The 16086-nt window shown below is 54.0% G+C and overlaps 1 protein-coding gene across 1 annotated transcript; it reads right to left on the bottom strand.

Annotated features, from left to right (window-relative positions):
• Positions 1 to 12721: 12721 nt before the first annotated feature.
• LSM7 (LSM7 homolog, U6 small nuclear RNA and mRNA degradation associated) lies at positions 12722 to 16078 on the bottom strand. The gene is made up of 4 exons (XM_090289228.1): positions 16000 to 16078; positions 15812 to 15902; positions 14485 to 14556; positions 12722 to 13019 (listed from the first exon to the last, which is right to left on the bottom strand). The coding sequence occupies exons 1-4, from the start codon at positions 16003 to 16005 to the stop codon at positions 12877 to 12879; spliced, it is 312 nt and encodes a 103-aa protein (XP_090145354.1). The 5' UTR covers positions 16006 to 16078; the 3' UTR covers positions 12722 to 12876.
• Positions 16079 to 16086: the final 8 nt, after the last annotated feature.

A 16086-nucleotide genomic window follows, 5' to 3' on the forward strand; every position in this document is an offset into this window, starting at 1 on the left:
CTACCCAGTCACACTCTGGGTCTCTATTTCTCCTTCCATGCCCTCCCTGAGCACAGTGACATTCCAGCCTTCATGGGGTGCATTTTTTCCCAATTTCAAGTATTCAAGTCAATGTTTTTTAGTACACTCATAGATATGTGCAACTATCGCCACTATCTACTTCCAGAACATTCCATCACCCCCCAAAAGAAACTCATCCCCAATAACAGTCACTCTCCATCCCCCCCACCCCCAGCCCCTGACAACCACTAACCCACTTCCTGTATCTGTGGCTGTGCCCGTTCTGGACATTTCACATAAATGGAATCACACACTGTGTGTGTGGCTTTTCGTGTCTGGCTTCTTTTGGTGAGCAACGTGTTGAGTGGAAAAGCAGGCAAGAATCATGCAAACAAATACATGAAGTAGATGCTGTGGGGAAAGTGGAGGTCTGTTATGGTCCAGTGCTTTTGTCCAGCATGGTTGGGGGAGGCCTGTCTGAGCTGAGACCTGAATGGTTGGCAGGAGTCCACCAGGCCAAAGTCTGGAAAACGGTGTTCCATGTGCAGACAGCCACTAGGGCAAAGGCCCTGAGATGGGAATAAGCTTGGTGCTCAGAGGAGCAGAGGCTGTGGCCAGGGTGTGTCTGAATTTGGGGGTGGGAGTTGGGATTGGCAAAGGTGTAACCACACAGAGCATTCAAGACACTGTGAGGTGTTCAGACTCAACTGTGAGGGCAGGGGCAGGCGTCAGGGGTTTGAGCAAGAGCATGATGTTTCTGAGTTGCAGGCTGAAGATGGTCTGATCCTATCACCCTATGTCACCTGAGCCTGGAAAGTCCTGTCTCCTCCCTGGACAGTGATGTTATGAGAACAAGGACCGCATTATTCCTATTTCTATCTCCAGTATGGGTCTCCAAGGGCCTGGTAATATCCAATGAATGGAGCAGAGAATCAGCAAGAGCCTGGGATCAGACTCCTGGGTCCTCATTGGAGCCCAGTCTACTGCATTGGCAGGGACTTTTAATGCCCTGAGCCTCAGTTTCTTCTTCTGCAAAAGGAACTCCCATGACTAGTAATCACCTTCCCAGATGATGGGGGGTGGGGGTGGAAATTAGAAATCAGCTGAGAAGGTACTTTGTAAACCAGAATCCTTCTGGAAAAGTCTCCACTGAGTGCCGGATGGGGTCAGGAGCCAAGTCCTAGGCCCTGTTCTGCTGTTGGTTAAGTCTTTACCACATTCATTTGTTCATTCATTCATTCACTCACTCCACAAGCATTTAATGGGTGGCTGTTGTGTGCCAGGTGCTATTCTAGTTCTAGCAGGAAACAGCTTTGAACAAAACAGACAAAACCATCATCATTCTGTCTATGGGTGAGAAGCAAAAAAAAGAGTTAAAGAGAGGCCACATGTGGGCATTGCTATGGAGAAAATCAACAGAGAAGGTGGGTCTGTGGGCAGTAGAACAATAGTCCCCCCAAAGACAACCATGTCCTAATTCCTACAGCCTCTGAATTTACCTGATGTGGCAAGGGGATTAAGTTTGCTGATGAAATTAAGGTTGCTAATGAGTTGACCTCCAGATGGAGGAGATGGTCCTGGATTATCCGAGGGGACCCAGTGTCATTGCTGGGTTCTCATAAGAGTGAGGCAGGGGGGTCAGAGTCAGAGAGATGGAAGAAGGGTGCTGCTGGATGTGACAATGGAGGGAGGCACCTCTAGAAGCTGGAAGAGGCCAAAACTGTTCTTACCTCGGACCTCCAGAAGGACCAGACCTCCCACAGCCTGGTTTAGGACTTCTGACCTTCAGAACTGTGAGAGGATAAATCTGTGTTGTTTGAAGCCATTAGGTTTGTGCTGATTTGTTACAGCCACCACAGGAGTACACATAGGGGTCTGCAATGTTGAAGAGGAAGTGGGCTATCTGCCAGCTTCAGGGGCTGGGAAGGAGGAAGAGGCTGAGCTCCTCCACAGAGTCTGCCATCAGCATCAGCTGAAGTGAGGGACCTACCTAAGGACGGGCCCCAACTAACTTGCCATGAAGCTCTCAACACAAGGGTGAGATACAATGTGGCTGAGTGTACCTGAGCCCCTCTCCTTGGATCCCAGCCACTTCCCACCCACCGCCTCTATTCGGAGTGAGCTTTCTCCTTCACAGGTCACATGGGAGAAATTCTTCTGTCCTCTCCCAGGCCAGGGAATGCTGAAGACTCCTTTGGGCAAGACCAAACCACGCTGGGCTGGAGGTGGTAACTGAATCCACAGGGAGGGCTGGGGAAGGGTGGGGAATAGATGCAGTGAGCTTGGCAGCTCTGCTCCCCTGTCTGGCCCTGCTCCTCTGCCACAACTGGGGCCTGAGGGAGCAAGAAGAGTGTGGTTTGTCAGGCCCTGGTAGCGTCCCCATTCAAGCTTCAGACATGGGAGGTGGGGGGCCCTTCAAGGCCTGCTTTTGGGGATACACTGCCAACGCCCCCCCCCCCCCCCCGCATAGTCATCCTGTGTCCTAGATCTGGGTGCTCCTGTGGCTCTCATCCATGACAATTAATTAAGCCCTAATTAGCCTCCCTCTGCTGTGAGTCCCTGTTAACCCTTGGGGGACTGGGGGCCTCCAGACCCATTTTCCTTGCCAGCCTGTGGGGGATAGGGGAGGCTGTCAACTGCCCTCTGCAAGTGATGCCTCTGGATCTGGGACTACTTTTTGGATGCCCATTAGTCCAGCCCTGAGAATGGGAATAATGAAGACCATTTAGGAGACCTGGCAACACAGCTTGAGAGTCAACATTTGAACCTGGGTCTGATGCTGGCTCCTTTCCACTAAATCCCAGAGCCTCGCTGGAGAGTAGAGGGCAAAGGGCTTTCTTCTGAGCATCAGGGTTGACACGTGCTGGTGGGTGGCCAACCTGGTACAAGCTTTGTTTGGAGAGTTCTCTACCTGGTGACTAGGTGGTGACTCAGGGGTGCCCGGGAATGACAGCATTGTGGGACGAGAAATCAAGCTGCTGCCTCATATCTGCTTTTTATTCCCACTCAGCAAGGCACCCTCAGATCCCAGGCTTAGTGAGGGGGTGGCTAGGAGCAACCACCCCCATTCTACAGATAAGCACACTGAGGCTGAGAGGGTGCAAGGCTGAGCTGCTGCAATAGTGATAATGGTAATAATGGTTCCTTATTAACTAAGCATCTAGTTTATAGCAGCACCAGGCTTGCGCATGATGCATAGCCATTTGTCTCAGCTTGTATGAGGTAAATCCAGTGTTTGTGTCCGTCTCAAAACTGGGGCTCAGAGAGAGGCTGTCCTTTGCCAGGTCACCAGCCAGGATGGGGACTAGAACAGCAGGAGGAGAAAGGCTGGGTTTAGCCTTTCTGAGCTCCATCCGATGGCTGAATGGCCCCTTCCTGTCAACCCATGTAATCCAGGTAGAACATGAGCGCTGCATCTGTAGGGGAGCCCTGAGTAGGCTTATGGGGTCTTCCAGCTCAGACCCTGTCTCACATGGCTGCTGCTTGAAGGCAATGAGCCCACAGCCCACCAGGGCCCAGGCTCCAGACAAAGACCACCCCCCCTCCCAACTCACACACCTGGTTTCCACTGCCTCATTCGCACTGAGACCCTGCATTCACCTCTGGGCACTCACACACCACAACCTTCCCACCCTCAACATCTCCTCCACAGAGCCCACCTGGGTTGCTCCAGGTCTCAGCCCTACTGGCCCTGAAGGTCTCCCATCATCAAGTCCCAGATGGTCCCCTTGCCTGTTGCCATGTGATTCTAAATGCTCCCTTCCTACCCTGTCCCCCCAGAAGCAAGAGGTTCTCAACCATGTTTGTGCACACATGAATTCACCGGGGACTGCTTATTAAAAATGCAGGTTCTGGGGTCCAAACCACCAAAGTTCTGATTCCTCAGAAATGGAGGTCTGTCTTTAGTGCTCAGGGCACATATTGAGAAAAAGAGGTTTCAAGGTGCTCTCCAAAGAAAGGGCTGGGTCTGTTCTTGCGCACAGACCGAGGCACTAGGTGCTTTCCCCCACCCCCCAACTTGTTGAATGGGGCTCAGTGGCCTCCATGGCCAGACCCCAGAGGCCTTGGGGGCATCAAGGCCCAGCTTCAGGGGAGGGAGAAAAGCTCCCTATAATCCTTGATGCTGTTTGGACACTAGTCTGCAGCGCAGGGGGCTCAGCCTTGCACCCTTAAATTCCTCCCACCAGGCTGAGCTGTCCCCAGGCCCAGGGATAGAGCAGGTCCTGGTGTGGAGCTCAAAAGCCCCCTTTACCTTCCTGGCAGCTTGGCACCCCCCACCCCCACAGCCCCCTGGAGCAGACCCCAGTGGGGGATGGACAGGAAGGAGAGGGGCTGCAGCCTTTATCCCGACTGTCTCGTCCCTCCGCCCCAGCCAATGTCTCCTTCTTCCTCCGATGGAGGGAGGCACATCCCCAAGGCGTCCCCACTGCCCCAAAGAGACGCCCACCCGACTCCTCATTCCTCGGCGCCCCTGTGGAGGGGCGGGGGACCCCAGTGTGGGCAGTGGCTCCCAAAGTTGCCAGGGGGAGCGCGGGGGCCTGGGGAGGGGAGATGTGCCCCGGAAAGGAAGCGCGGGGCGAGTGCCACCCCCCTACACCCTGGGCGAGGATAGGAGCTGCTGGGCGCAGGCGGAGCGGGGTCGCCACGGCCCGCGCGGCCACTCACCTGGGCGGCTCCGCCGCGGACACGGCGCGGGCTGCGGCGCGGGGGCCGTCGGAGCCCACAGGAGCCGCTGCCGCCGCCGCCGCCGCCTCCCGGGCCAGCCGTGCGCGCTCCCGCCGGCGCGTGCCCTCCGACAACCTCCCAGTGAGTGGGGCGAGGGCGCGCGGGGCTGTGCTCGGCCGTGCGCGCGGCCTGCTTGCTGGGGTGTGGGTGCCCAGGCGGCAGGTGTCCGGGGCTGCGGGCTGCGCGGGGACACGTGCGCGCAGGTGCCGGGACGCGCGCCAGTGGGTCTGCAGGGCCGGGGACCAGGATCGGGAGTGACTGCGCTTCAGTGTGCACCCTGCCCGCGTTGGGCCTCGTCTGAGGACCCCTGTGGCCATGGTGGGACTGCTGAGGCTGCGCTGTGGAAAGCTCAGGGACCCTAATCTGTGCCCTTCTGGGACCTACCCCCTGCTCGATGCCCCGCAGTCCAGGTCTCCACCACCTGGCAGCTTCTTCCACTCAGGCCAGACCTCCAGGCCCATTCCCCACGTGCGTCCTAGAGAAAGCTTAACCAGAGCCAACTCTGGCTCCCTTTGGCCCTCAGGATCTCATCTAAACTCTACCCTGCCTTCTTCCCTTATTCTAGTCCCAGTGCAGGTCCCCTTGCTCGTCCTCAAAGATGTTACACTCTCCTGGCTCAGGGCCTTTGCACCCCCTGTTCACCCTGCCTGGCTGCAGTGCCTTTCCCTGCATGCTTCCTTGCCCAGTTTATAATAACTTGTGTTTGTCTGACTAACGGGGCTTTTTCACCATTGCACTCTCACCTGGCCTGTGCAGTATGAGGGCACTCAAGGGATGTTTGTGGGAGCATGAGAGTCTTGCTTTTACACACAGTGAACAATGTAGGGGCTCCCACGCTGGGAACCTCATGTTAGGAGGGGGCCTCCCTTGGGAGGGGGAGTCTTATTGGAGCAAACAACCTAGAATCATGGATCATTGAGTGAAGTGTCCCTATTCCCCACTCTCAGGATGGAATATGCAGTGGGTGTCCTGACTCTCTAGGTCCAGGCCTGCCCAGTGCTGGCCAGGAGGGAGTGCTGCCCCATTCAGGAAGCTTGAAATGAGTCTGGCATAGGAGGCTGGGTGTTACTACGGGGTGTGTGGCGCAGGGGCAGAGGACAAAAGGCAGGCATGGGGCCTTTCCCCATCATGCTAATAACTCCAGCTGAGATGACCAAGCACTTACTGTATGCTGGTCTCCATTCGAAACAGGGGGCCTCAGCTCCTTGCTGCACCCTCACTGCTACAAGCTGACACATTCATTGTTCCCATTTCACAGATAAGCAGACTGAGGCTCAGAGATGCCATTTAACCCAAGGGAGAGGTTCAGGGCAGGCCTGGCTGCCCTGGGCATTGCTCACATGTAACCTCGCACTTACCCTCCCGCTCCCCAGCCCTTCCCGACCACTGCGTCCTTCTAGCTGCTTTGATGGTGGCCTGGCATCAGCTCAGCCACCTGTGACTCAAGCCGGCTCTGTTCCCAGACTGTCGCGTTGGCCGAAGGCCCAGAAACTGCATCCCAGGAGTCCACAAGCCAGGTCCACCACAGGCTGAGGGGGGTGGTTCCCTGCCTGACCCCTGACCACCAGAGGTGCAGAAAAAGGATGTGAATGCCCCTCCCTCATGGGTTCCTACCCTCATGGCCAGCCCAGGGACCTGCACAGAGAAGTCATTGCTGGGATGAGCTATGTGACCAGGGACAGTCACTTCTCTTTCCCGAGCTTCCCTCTCTTTCTCCTGATGCCTGCCTCTCAGGGTGCCTTGGAGGGAAGCTTATGGAGCACCTACTATGTACCAGGAGAGAGAGATGCTGAGGGGAGAACAAGGGGACTTGCCATAGGAGGAGGGTAGAAGAGAATCATGAAATAATCACAAGGTGGGGTGGAAAACTCAGAGGGATCCCAGCGCCTGACTTAGGCTGGTGGTCAGTGATATTTCCCCAAGGAGGGATAGCTGGAAATGAGTTCTACAGGGTGAGGGGGACTAACCAACACAGGGGCCTGGGTTCAAATCTTGATCCTGCCACTTCCTGGCTGTGGGACTGTGGGAGACTCCTCTAGCCTCAATTTCCATATCTAGGACTGTAAAGACTCTGCTTCTGATGACAGAGGAGGACAACAGGGTGCTGGTGGCTCTGCCTAGCTTGTGGTCATTGCTTTGGACACCTGGTTGAAGGACAAGGTGAGGCCAAGGGCACATGCCATCTCAGGACTTTGGCATGGCTGTTCCCACTGCTTGCTCCCTTCTTCCCCTAGACATCTGCCCAGCTCCCCTTCACTTCCTTTCTGACTCACCATCCCCCCATGCCTCCTTCTATCCCATCCTTACTTCCTCACCACTCTCCCCAGTTAGGATACCCTGTAATTTACTGGTTTATTCTGTTTATCATGAGCCCTTTTAAAAAATGGCTGTGGCACACATTAGGCGTGCAATGAACATTGGTTGAATGAACCAGTGAGCCAGTGATGTTGAGAGTGGTAGATTTTGCTTCCAGAGGTGGGGTTTCTGGGGGTCTGAGGGGGTGAAATGGCACTCTCTTTTCCTCCAAGTGTCTTCTGTTCCCTGAAACCACTGCTTGTCTTCTCCTTTGCATCCTCAGCCAGCATCTTCCTACAACCTGTCCCTAGTGTAAGCCCACCGAAGGCAGGGACCACTTCTGTGTTTGCTCACTGCTATGACCCTGGAGTACATAGTAGGTGCTCAGCAAATGGTTAGAATGTGCACTTTGGCATTTGGAAGGAGAGGGTGGTGGGCTCAGCTGCTGGGTGGCCTTTCTGGGCTCAGCATCCACAGTGGGATGCTGCTACGGGGGACAAGAGGAACATGGGAAAAAGGTGCAGCCCTGAGTTAGAGCCTCTCAGGCAGTGGGGCCTCAAGGTTATCTGGTTGCTAAGGTTACAACCACCTGTGATGGGGATGTTGCTATGGAATCAGACCACCTGGTTGCTCCAGATGGAGAAGCCATGGGAGGGATTAGGGGAGGGATACAGCTGCCTACCCAGAGGGCTTCCCAAGTCCCATTGGGGAGAGGGTTGCAGCAGGGACTATGGGCTCTCTATCCTGCACCCTCCTGCCTGGGAAAGCCAGCAAGGGCCCTTATGCAGTTGTATTTATTTCTACAATTAAAAGTCCTCCTCTGGTTCTCTTTCTCCAACAAGATGTACAGATTGGCAGTTTCAGCTGGTGGAGGGTGGCTGTGGGGGCAGGTGGCCTGGGAGCCTCAGGTGTGGCCCCAGACAAGTGGAGTCCCCTCTGTAATCAGGTGTGGAGCCATCAAATGCTGGGTGGCAAAAGTGCATGCAGTGATTGAGACCTTGGGTTCTAAATCCAGATCCCTGGGGTCATGCTGGGTCCCTGCTGTGTGACCCAAAGCTAGTGACAAAACTTTTCTGAGCCCCAGTCACCCTATCTGTAACATGGAAATATTATTAATCCCTCTAGGTTGTCTATCTAGCACACCAGGAAGGTTGTTTTTTGCCTACGGCTCTTCATTCCTGGGTGATTTCTGACCCCTCCTGGCTCTGGTCAGCATGGCATGGCAGGGATGGGTGGGCAGGAGTGGCAGGGTGGGTAAAGTGACCCCAGGTTGCTGCCCTGGGTCCCGAATGAAGGTAGAAGGTGTGAGAAGACAGGAAGGCCCTCATTCAGTAGATGACATTTATTGGGCATCAGAGATTCCCTACCCTCTAGCTCCTAGTCTAGTTATTGGGGGGACCTGTCCTGTAGACAGTGGGGGCTCTGGAAGGACTTGGAGCTGGGGAGGGATATGTTGAGAGCAGCAGCAAGTAGGAGGGACAGATGGAGGGGTGTCTCACTCTCTCAGCCTGGGCCAACCCTAAGCTCAAACCAACATCCCTAGGGCTCCAATACCCCCCCCCCCAGTTTGCAAGTTACCCATTCACTGAACCCCCTTTCTCTTACATCCATATTCTTGTCTGAGTCCAAGCAGAACTAGATTTCTCTCTTGTTTCACTGACCAGAAACCTGGGATCTGGAAACAGACAGCAACATGCCCAGATGCTCTTGGGGACTTCTGGGCTCTGGGGCAAATGGTCCCAGGCTATAGGCATTGTCCGGTCCTTTTGCTAGAGCTGGGGGATTGCAGTGAGGTCTCCCCTTGGCTGTTGGTGGCAGGAACAGATCTGCAGGATGAGAGCGATGGTACCTGCTCCCTCTCAGCTCCTGGCTGGAGCCAGGGCAGTAGGCAAGGATTCCTTCCCTTCTCCATTTGCTGCTCTCCTTGGGCTTCAGTTTCTGCACCCATGAGACAGTCGGCTTTGGTGGCTTTAGAGCACAGGAAAAGTGTAGGGAGCAGAGGTGCAGGAGGCTGTGTGACCCTTCAAAAATTGATCAACCTCTCTGGGCCTCAGCTTCCTCATCTGTAGACAGAGATAATTAGGGTTTTGGGGAGGGCTAAGTGAACAAGAAAGGGTCAAGGGTCATTAGCCCATCTTTTACAAAAGCTGTTTTGGGGACAAGGCAGCTGAAGGGAGGAGGGATGGAGTAGTCACTAATGCCAAGATCCTGTCCACCTTTCAGAAACTCCAGGATCTGCAACTGGGTGGCGGGGGTGGTGGTGGTGGTGGTGTTATGAGGCTCTCCGGCTGGTCTGAGCTCAAGCCAGGGTCTGCCCCTTTCTGCCTGTCTGCCAGGGGCTCTGGTGATGTCTCTCAGAGTGGGGCTTCCACAGACAATACTCAAGGCCACTCAGACAGCATCATGATGCCCATCTGCATGTTAGCTGGGCTGGACCCTTGGTCTGGTGGCAAAGCCCCTACCCAGTGTTCTGAGGCTGCAAGGACGATAGGCTGGGATCTGGAAGGGCAGGATCTGGTCAAATGGCATTGTGAGCTGGCTGGTGGTCATGAGGGCCAGGGGTTTCTACCGGGTACAGGAGGGCAGGAAGCGTGAGGATCCCTGTCACTGGCCAGGTGGCCATATCCTCATTTCTCTCCCTCTCGCTGCCCTGTATCTGCCTCTGTCTGCCATTCCTTTCTTTGTAAATCTGTCTGTGCATCTCCCCATGTGTTCTGGCCTTCTCTTTCTCTGGCTCCTTGTAAAATATTAAAATTTTCATATAATACTAAATGTAAAGTATGAAATATTAAATTTCTCCTTGTGAAATATTAAAATGAGAATAGGCTAACAGACTCCTTTTATCACCAGCTTCAATCCCAGGTCAGCACAGTTCCTTTCAGATCTTTCTCTATACATTTAGAAGTCCAATGCACTATCCATTGCACTACGGAGCCTCTATACATTTAAAAGCATAGAAACACAAGATATTTTTAATTTATTATTTTAAATAAATGGTATCATACCATATGTATCAGTGTGATAAATTTATGTTTCTCTGTGCAATGTCATAGGCCTCAGTGAGCAAGTCTTAGTGACCTGTCACTGTGTAACAAATATCGTCCAAGCTAGTGACATAATACAATTTATTATTTCTCATGATTCTGTGGGTTGGCTGCAAAATTCCTCTTGGGTTAACTCAGGAGGACTCAGATGCTTGCAGAGTGCACCGGAAGTTCTGACACTCTCCCTAGTGCACAGGCATGTGGTGCTGGCTGTTGCCCGGGGGCCTCAGTGCTCCTCCACAGGGCTTCCCAGCCTCCAGGAATCAGCTCCAGCTTCCTTATGTCAGGGCAGTGTTCCTAGAGGACAAAGGTGAAACCACAAGATGCCTTTGCAAACTAGTCTCGAGTTCCCACACTGTCACTTCTGCCATCTTCTTCCTTTTATATTTAAAGATTTTATTTATTTATTTTTAGAGAAAGGGAAAGAGAGGAGGAGAGAAGGGAAGAGACAAAAATCAAGGTGAAAGAGACACATCGGTTGGTTGCTTCTCAGATGCACCCGCAAACCAGGCATGTGCCCCAATCAGGAATCGAACCCTCAACCAACTGAGCCATACTGGTCAGGGCTCTGCCCTATTCTTATCAGCGAAACAAGCCCCCAAATTCCAAGGGGTGGAGAAATAGATCCTTCCTCCCTTGCTAGGAAGAGCTGCAGAGAATTTGTGCTTATATTTAAATGCCCTGCACAGAGATCAACATCTTTGTAAAAAATTGTCTTGTGGTTGTTGGAGGAAGCTGGGTTTGTATAGCAGATCCCCCAAGGATGTCAGATAGGTTACTTCCAGTCTTTTACAAGCTAGGTCAAAGCGATTCTCTAGGGCGGATATGGTTCACTGGCAGGAGCTCATTACACCTCCCTTTCTGGAGAGTTCTGCCCAAGCCTCCAGGAAGTCAGGGTCTCCCACTTTTGGGCTCCCATAGCATTCTGTTCTCATTCTCAGACTTCAACATAAAGCTTTGTCCTCTTAAAAAACTCCCCACACAACTGTGGCTTAGTGCCTGGCCACAGAGTGGATATGCAATGCCTTTGCTTAAACTTGAGAAGTTGAGGCACTTCCTCTAAGCCACCCAAGCGGCGGAAAGAGATTTGAGCCTTGGACTTGGTGGCTGCTGAGGGCAGCTCTTGCTCTCATCGGTTCGCTAGGAGGTCAAGGGGCAATAAATGGAGGAGAGTGGTGTGGAGCCTGGGTGCTGCCTTGCAGGGCATAACTGTGGGGTGTGTGGGCACCAGGCACAAGCCTTGCTTCTTCTGCTACAGAAGCTGGGGGCTGGAAAACCAGGTGTCTCTCAATCCTGGCCCTTGGCTGCCCAGAGGCTCTGAGGTCTAAGCCTGTAGGCTTGCTGCTCCCCACCCCATCCCATCCCAGGGTTGACCCCTGAGCCCTCTAACCCCTAGCTCGTAGATCTCAGTGTCTTGACTTCAGACAGTGCAGGCAGGATGTATAGAAAACAGACCAGGGGCTTGGGTTCAGTCTCTCCACTGTGTGGCCTCCCTGCCCAAGTCCCATCCCAATTGTCAAGTGAACACAGAAATCGCTCCCCAACATTGAGGAACAGAAGGTTGGATGTGGGCATGCCAGGTACGCCGAAGTTCTAGGTCACAGCCTTCCTTGGGGATGCAACCCACTCACAGCTAGGCGAGCACCCCCACTGCCCAGCTGTTGGAGGCTTTGGCTCTGAATGAGGCCTCTGATACGGGACTGGCAGAGGTGGGCAGGGCCAGATGGCAGGCAGGAGGAGGAGCATGTGCAGGAGGTGGCCACACTGTTGCCTAGCTAATTCCCAGCAGCTGGCACTAATGCTGCCTGGCCACAGCAGAGCCCAGGTCCCGAGACGAGCAGGGAGGCAGCCAGTTTGTTTATCTGGTAGTGCTTGAACCCATCCAGCTGCTGCTTCCTGCGTGACCTGTTAGGGAAAGAGTTGCCAGCCTCCAATTCCCAGCTTCGCTCAGCCCTGCTGAGTGACAAATCAAGACTGATGCAGCTGTTCTCAGCAGACAGTACTGTGGGGGTGATTCCTAACAGACACTGAGTATATGAAACGGTGGCCAGGAAAAACGCTGCTTTTAAAGATGGGGTATTGAGGAGCATTCATGAACATGACCCCTGAGTGGACCAGCTAAGGGGAGTGTTGAGGTGGAGTCCTGGGCTGAGAAGAGCGGGGAGAAGGGCCCTGGGTGGGTCTGGGCTGGACTGAGGGAAGGGAGGTGAGAAGTGGCTCAGAACTTAAGAGAGGTGGCAGGACCAGGCTGAGATCCAGGCTCCATCTGTGTTGTGTTTTGTGAGAACACAGCTGTGAGGATGTGACCTGTAGGCCCTGGTTTGGGGGACCACTCAGGACGGTGTATGGAGGCACTGAAGTGGCAAGGCAGACAAGAGACGGGCTCCTGGGATCTGCTTGCTGAGAAGGCTAGCAGCCAGTCCACCCTCCTGGAACCACAGGAGGAAGAGAGGAATGCCTGCACCTGCTTTGGCCCTTAGGGGACTCTGCAGAGGTTCCGGCCTCACACATCCCTATCCCCCAGCCTGGACTGTGCATGCCTTGGTCATCTTGGAATGCCACAGTCCCCATAATGGACAACAGCTGGCACTCGGCAACCTGGATGAACTGAATCCCTGTGACCAGGCTTTCCCAGAACATCAAGGCTGAAAGCATAATTCTGGGGCTTCTGGAAATGAGGTCTGCAATTTTATTAAGAAAACAAAAAATAACCTACACATACACACAAAAGTTCCATTTCTGTGGGCAGCACGGAAGGCGGAAGGGACAGCTTAGAGTCTGAGGGCACCCTGGTCTGTGTCCTCCCCGCCTGCTAGGCCTCCTGCTGCTGGATGAAAGGGTTGGGGATGGCCTCCATGCCATCCTGGGGGCAGATGAGCACCACGGAGGTGCCCCTGCACACCACCAGGCCCAGCTGGCGGGTGTCCTCTGTGAGTTTGTATTGGTCATCAGGGTCTGCAGAGGAAGAGAGGGCAAGAGTAAGAACTTGAGACCATGCCTGGGGCAGGATGGGGTCTGAAGACCTGGATCAAAGGGTACTCCAATCACTTCCCCCACCCCACCACCTGGGACTTTGGAGGGACATGCTGGCTGGGGTGGCAGGCCAAGCACCTCCCAAAGCCAGAAATGCAGCCTTTCTCCCTGCAACAGCCCACATACTGGGAGTCGGAGTTCTGGAAACAACCATCTGAAGCCTGCCCCCATTTTGCTAATGAGAACACGAGGCCCAGAGGACGGCAGGGATGCTGGGTATTGAAGCTAATTGGGGGCACTGGCACCTGGGCCAGCAGAGACCCGGAGGCGTAATCAGACAGGCAGCTGGAATACAAATTTGTGGAAGCCCTGTGGGGCCACTGTTCACCCGTGTCAATGGTGTGTTAACAGCAGAGAGGAACCCCATGGAAGTGACAGCAAGCTCTAGGGCTCTTTTAAGGTCATAACAACTAAAAGTCTCCATTAATGTTACTGAATGATGTGGGGGAGGGGAAAACAAAGTGGCCCAGTGAAATCAGAGACTCTCATCTGAGAGGCAGCCCTCCAACCTCAGATCCTGCAGAGACAACAGCTGTGTGGGCCTGAACCTCCCATCCTCTATCCATTCGAATGGGTCCAGGCCTCCTTAAGGGGCTGTTCTGGAAGCTGAGGGTACACAGACTTCCTCAGCCAGTGAGGCAGGCCCCTGGCAGGAGAGGCTCTGTGGAAGGAGCAGTGGGGGTGTCTTATAGATGAGGAAAATCATCCACCCAAGGAGGTCGGGCTAGGACTCTGGGGGGACCCAGGCAGGAAGAGGAAAAATGAGAGCAAAGCAAGAGGCCCCCTGGAGTTGGCCAATGGAGCTGAGCCCATGTTTCTCCTGTGAAGAGGGCCTCTCCTCAGTAGCCCTGTGACACTCCTGTGTGGCTGCATTAACTTTTCACCTGAGTAACTTGGGTCTCAAAACACTGATGGGGTGAGGAGCAAGACCTCCTAGGTCTTGACATCCCTTTAACGCCTGACTGGCTGAGCTGAAGAAGTTGTTGGCTGATGAGCCAGGGATGGCCTGACTGCTGTTGGTTGCTGTAGATGGAGGGTCTGGGGACTGGAGGGTACAGGGACCATGGGCAAGGTATAAGGGGAATGGGACACTTTGTCAGCAGCAGGGGTAACACACCGGGACGGTAGGAGACAGGGCAGGCCGGGCCCTGGCAGCAGGTGCCTCATGATCAGTGATGGATTAGCAAAATACTTCCACATCCTTTAAGTCTCTGAGAGAATGGTCTATTGCGCTTGTCTGGAATGCTGGGACAGTGAAAGATGAAACATATCGGCAACTGTCTGCTCTACAAGGACCATGTTCGTCACTCAGATGGCAGATTAGTGGGTCCGGAACAGTAAGAAAGGCCCGGCAATGAGGTCTCCAAGCCCTGCTGGCTGCGCTCACCTCTCATGTATTCGATGGTGCCATCAAGCACAAGGTTGAGGAGTGGGTCAAACCCTTTCAGGATTCCACTGGCTTGTAGGAACCACCAAGAAGAAAAGAGAAATGGAAAGGTGTAACGTCGACAGTGGTTTGGGTGGCAGGTACCAAACACCACTAAATTGCATACCTTAAAACGATTACTTTTATGTGAATTTTACCTCTCTCAGGAAAGCAAACAAGTGTTCTAGGTTAGAGCTCCTTGACCAAATGACCTATCTTTGTACCTGAGAAGGGGTGATTCCCCCAGTGCCCGACAGGCCATCCATCTTCCCTGCCCTCTAATGCCTCTGGGCCTGCAGATCTTCACACTCATCTGTGCTTCTGCCTATGATGCTCCTCCTCCCACCCCTCCTTTCCAACTCCTCTCATCTTCCAGGCCTCTCTTCACCTTGGTCTCACCTGATGGCAGCAGGTACCCTACTATGCCAGCACTCTGCTTGCCCATTTTCCCTGAAAGGCAGGGACTGGGTGCTGTAGTGCCCTCTTCTCACTAGATGCCAGCAGCAGATGTAGAGGTAAGTACGTTTACACATAAAGCTGCAAACTCTGACAGGTGCTACCAGGGAAGGCGGAGGGCTCAGGGAAGGCTTCCCAGAGCTAGTACCTTGAGGTGAGAGTAGGAAAATGACTCTGGCAATTAACCTGCTAAAAGCATTCCAGGCAGAGAAAACATGCACCTTTACAGCCGGGTGGCAGACGAGAGCTCTATTAGTTACTGAGAGGTACCAAAGGTTTGTCTTTACCCTGGGACAATGAGGAGCTCCCACAGGGCTGAAGACCGAACAAGATTTGATTTATTTTTAACAGGTCTCTCTGATCCACACGTGCAGACTGACTGTAGGGCACTAAGCGATATCTGGAGACATTTTGGTTGTCAAAACTAAGAGATGCTTCTGGCATCCAGTGGGTCGAGGCCACGAATGCTGCTCAACACCCCATGGTGCCCAGGATGGCCCTTATGAGCAAGTACATTTGGGCCCCAAAGTTAACAGTGAGGAGCGTGAGGAACCCTGGTGTAGGGGCATCAGTGGGGAGCTGCAGCGACAGAACCGCAAAGGAGACGAAGTCTTGCATTCCAGTCCCAGCTGGGCTTTAAGTCTGGTCACCTTTCCATGCCTCAGTTTCCCCAGCCGCAAACTGACATAGCAGCTCTGACCTCCCGCGGTCGCTACGAGGCTTGCACGAGTTATCCAGACAAAGCGCCTAAACGGTGCTCCCGTATCAGCTGACACTTTCGCCCCTAATTACTTCTTGTAAATCATTGGGGGTGCGGAAGCGAGTGCCTCACCTTCGCGGCCTCCCTGAAACTTCACCCGGATCGTCTTGTCGATGTACTTGGACAGGTCCAAGATGCTCTCCTTCTTCTTCTTCTCTTTGTCCTGCAGGGGAAGCACAGCGCATAAGGCAGGGAGCACGGCCAGCCCCACCGGCCCCCGCCGGTCTCCGCCTGTCCCGCCAGCGTAACCTCGCGCTCACCGCCATTTTGCCGTGCTGCACCACGCCGCTCTGCGCTGGTGCCGCCTCCGCGCTCTTTGACCCCTCCTCCGTACGCAAGCGTGGTAC

This window comes from Furipterus horrens, unplaced genomic scaffold, assembly GCF_987537825.1.
Source record: "Furipterus horrens unplaced genomic scaffold, mFurHor1.1.pri manual_scaffold_10, whole genome shotgun sequence".
Taxonomy (NCBI): domain Eukaryota; kingdom Metazoa; phylum Chordata; class Mammalia; order Chiroptera; family Furipteridae; genus Furipterus; species Furipterus horrens.

What these genes read in the sequence shown, in the direction of transcription:
- LSM7 (XM_090289228.1), bottom strand. An exon ending in GTTTCAGGGAGGCCGCGAAG is followed by an intron (nt 14,557 to 15,811) that starts GTGAGGCACTCG and finishes GGTTCCTACAAG; the next exon opens with CCAGTGGAATCCTGAAAGGG. An exon ending in CACCATCGAATACATGAGAG is followed by an intron (nt 13,020 to 14,484) that starts GTGAGCGCAGCC and finishes CTTCCTCTGCAG; the next exon opens with ACCCTGATGACCAATACAAA.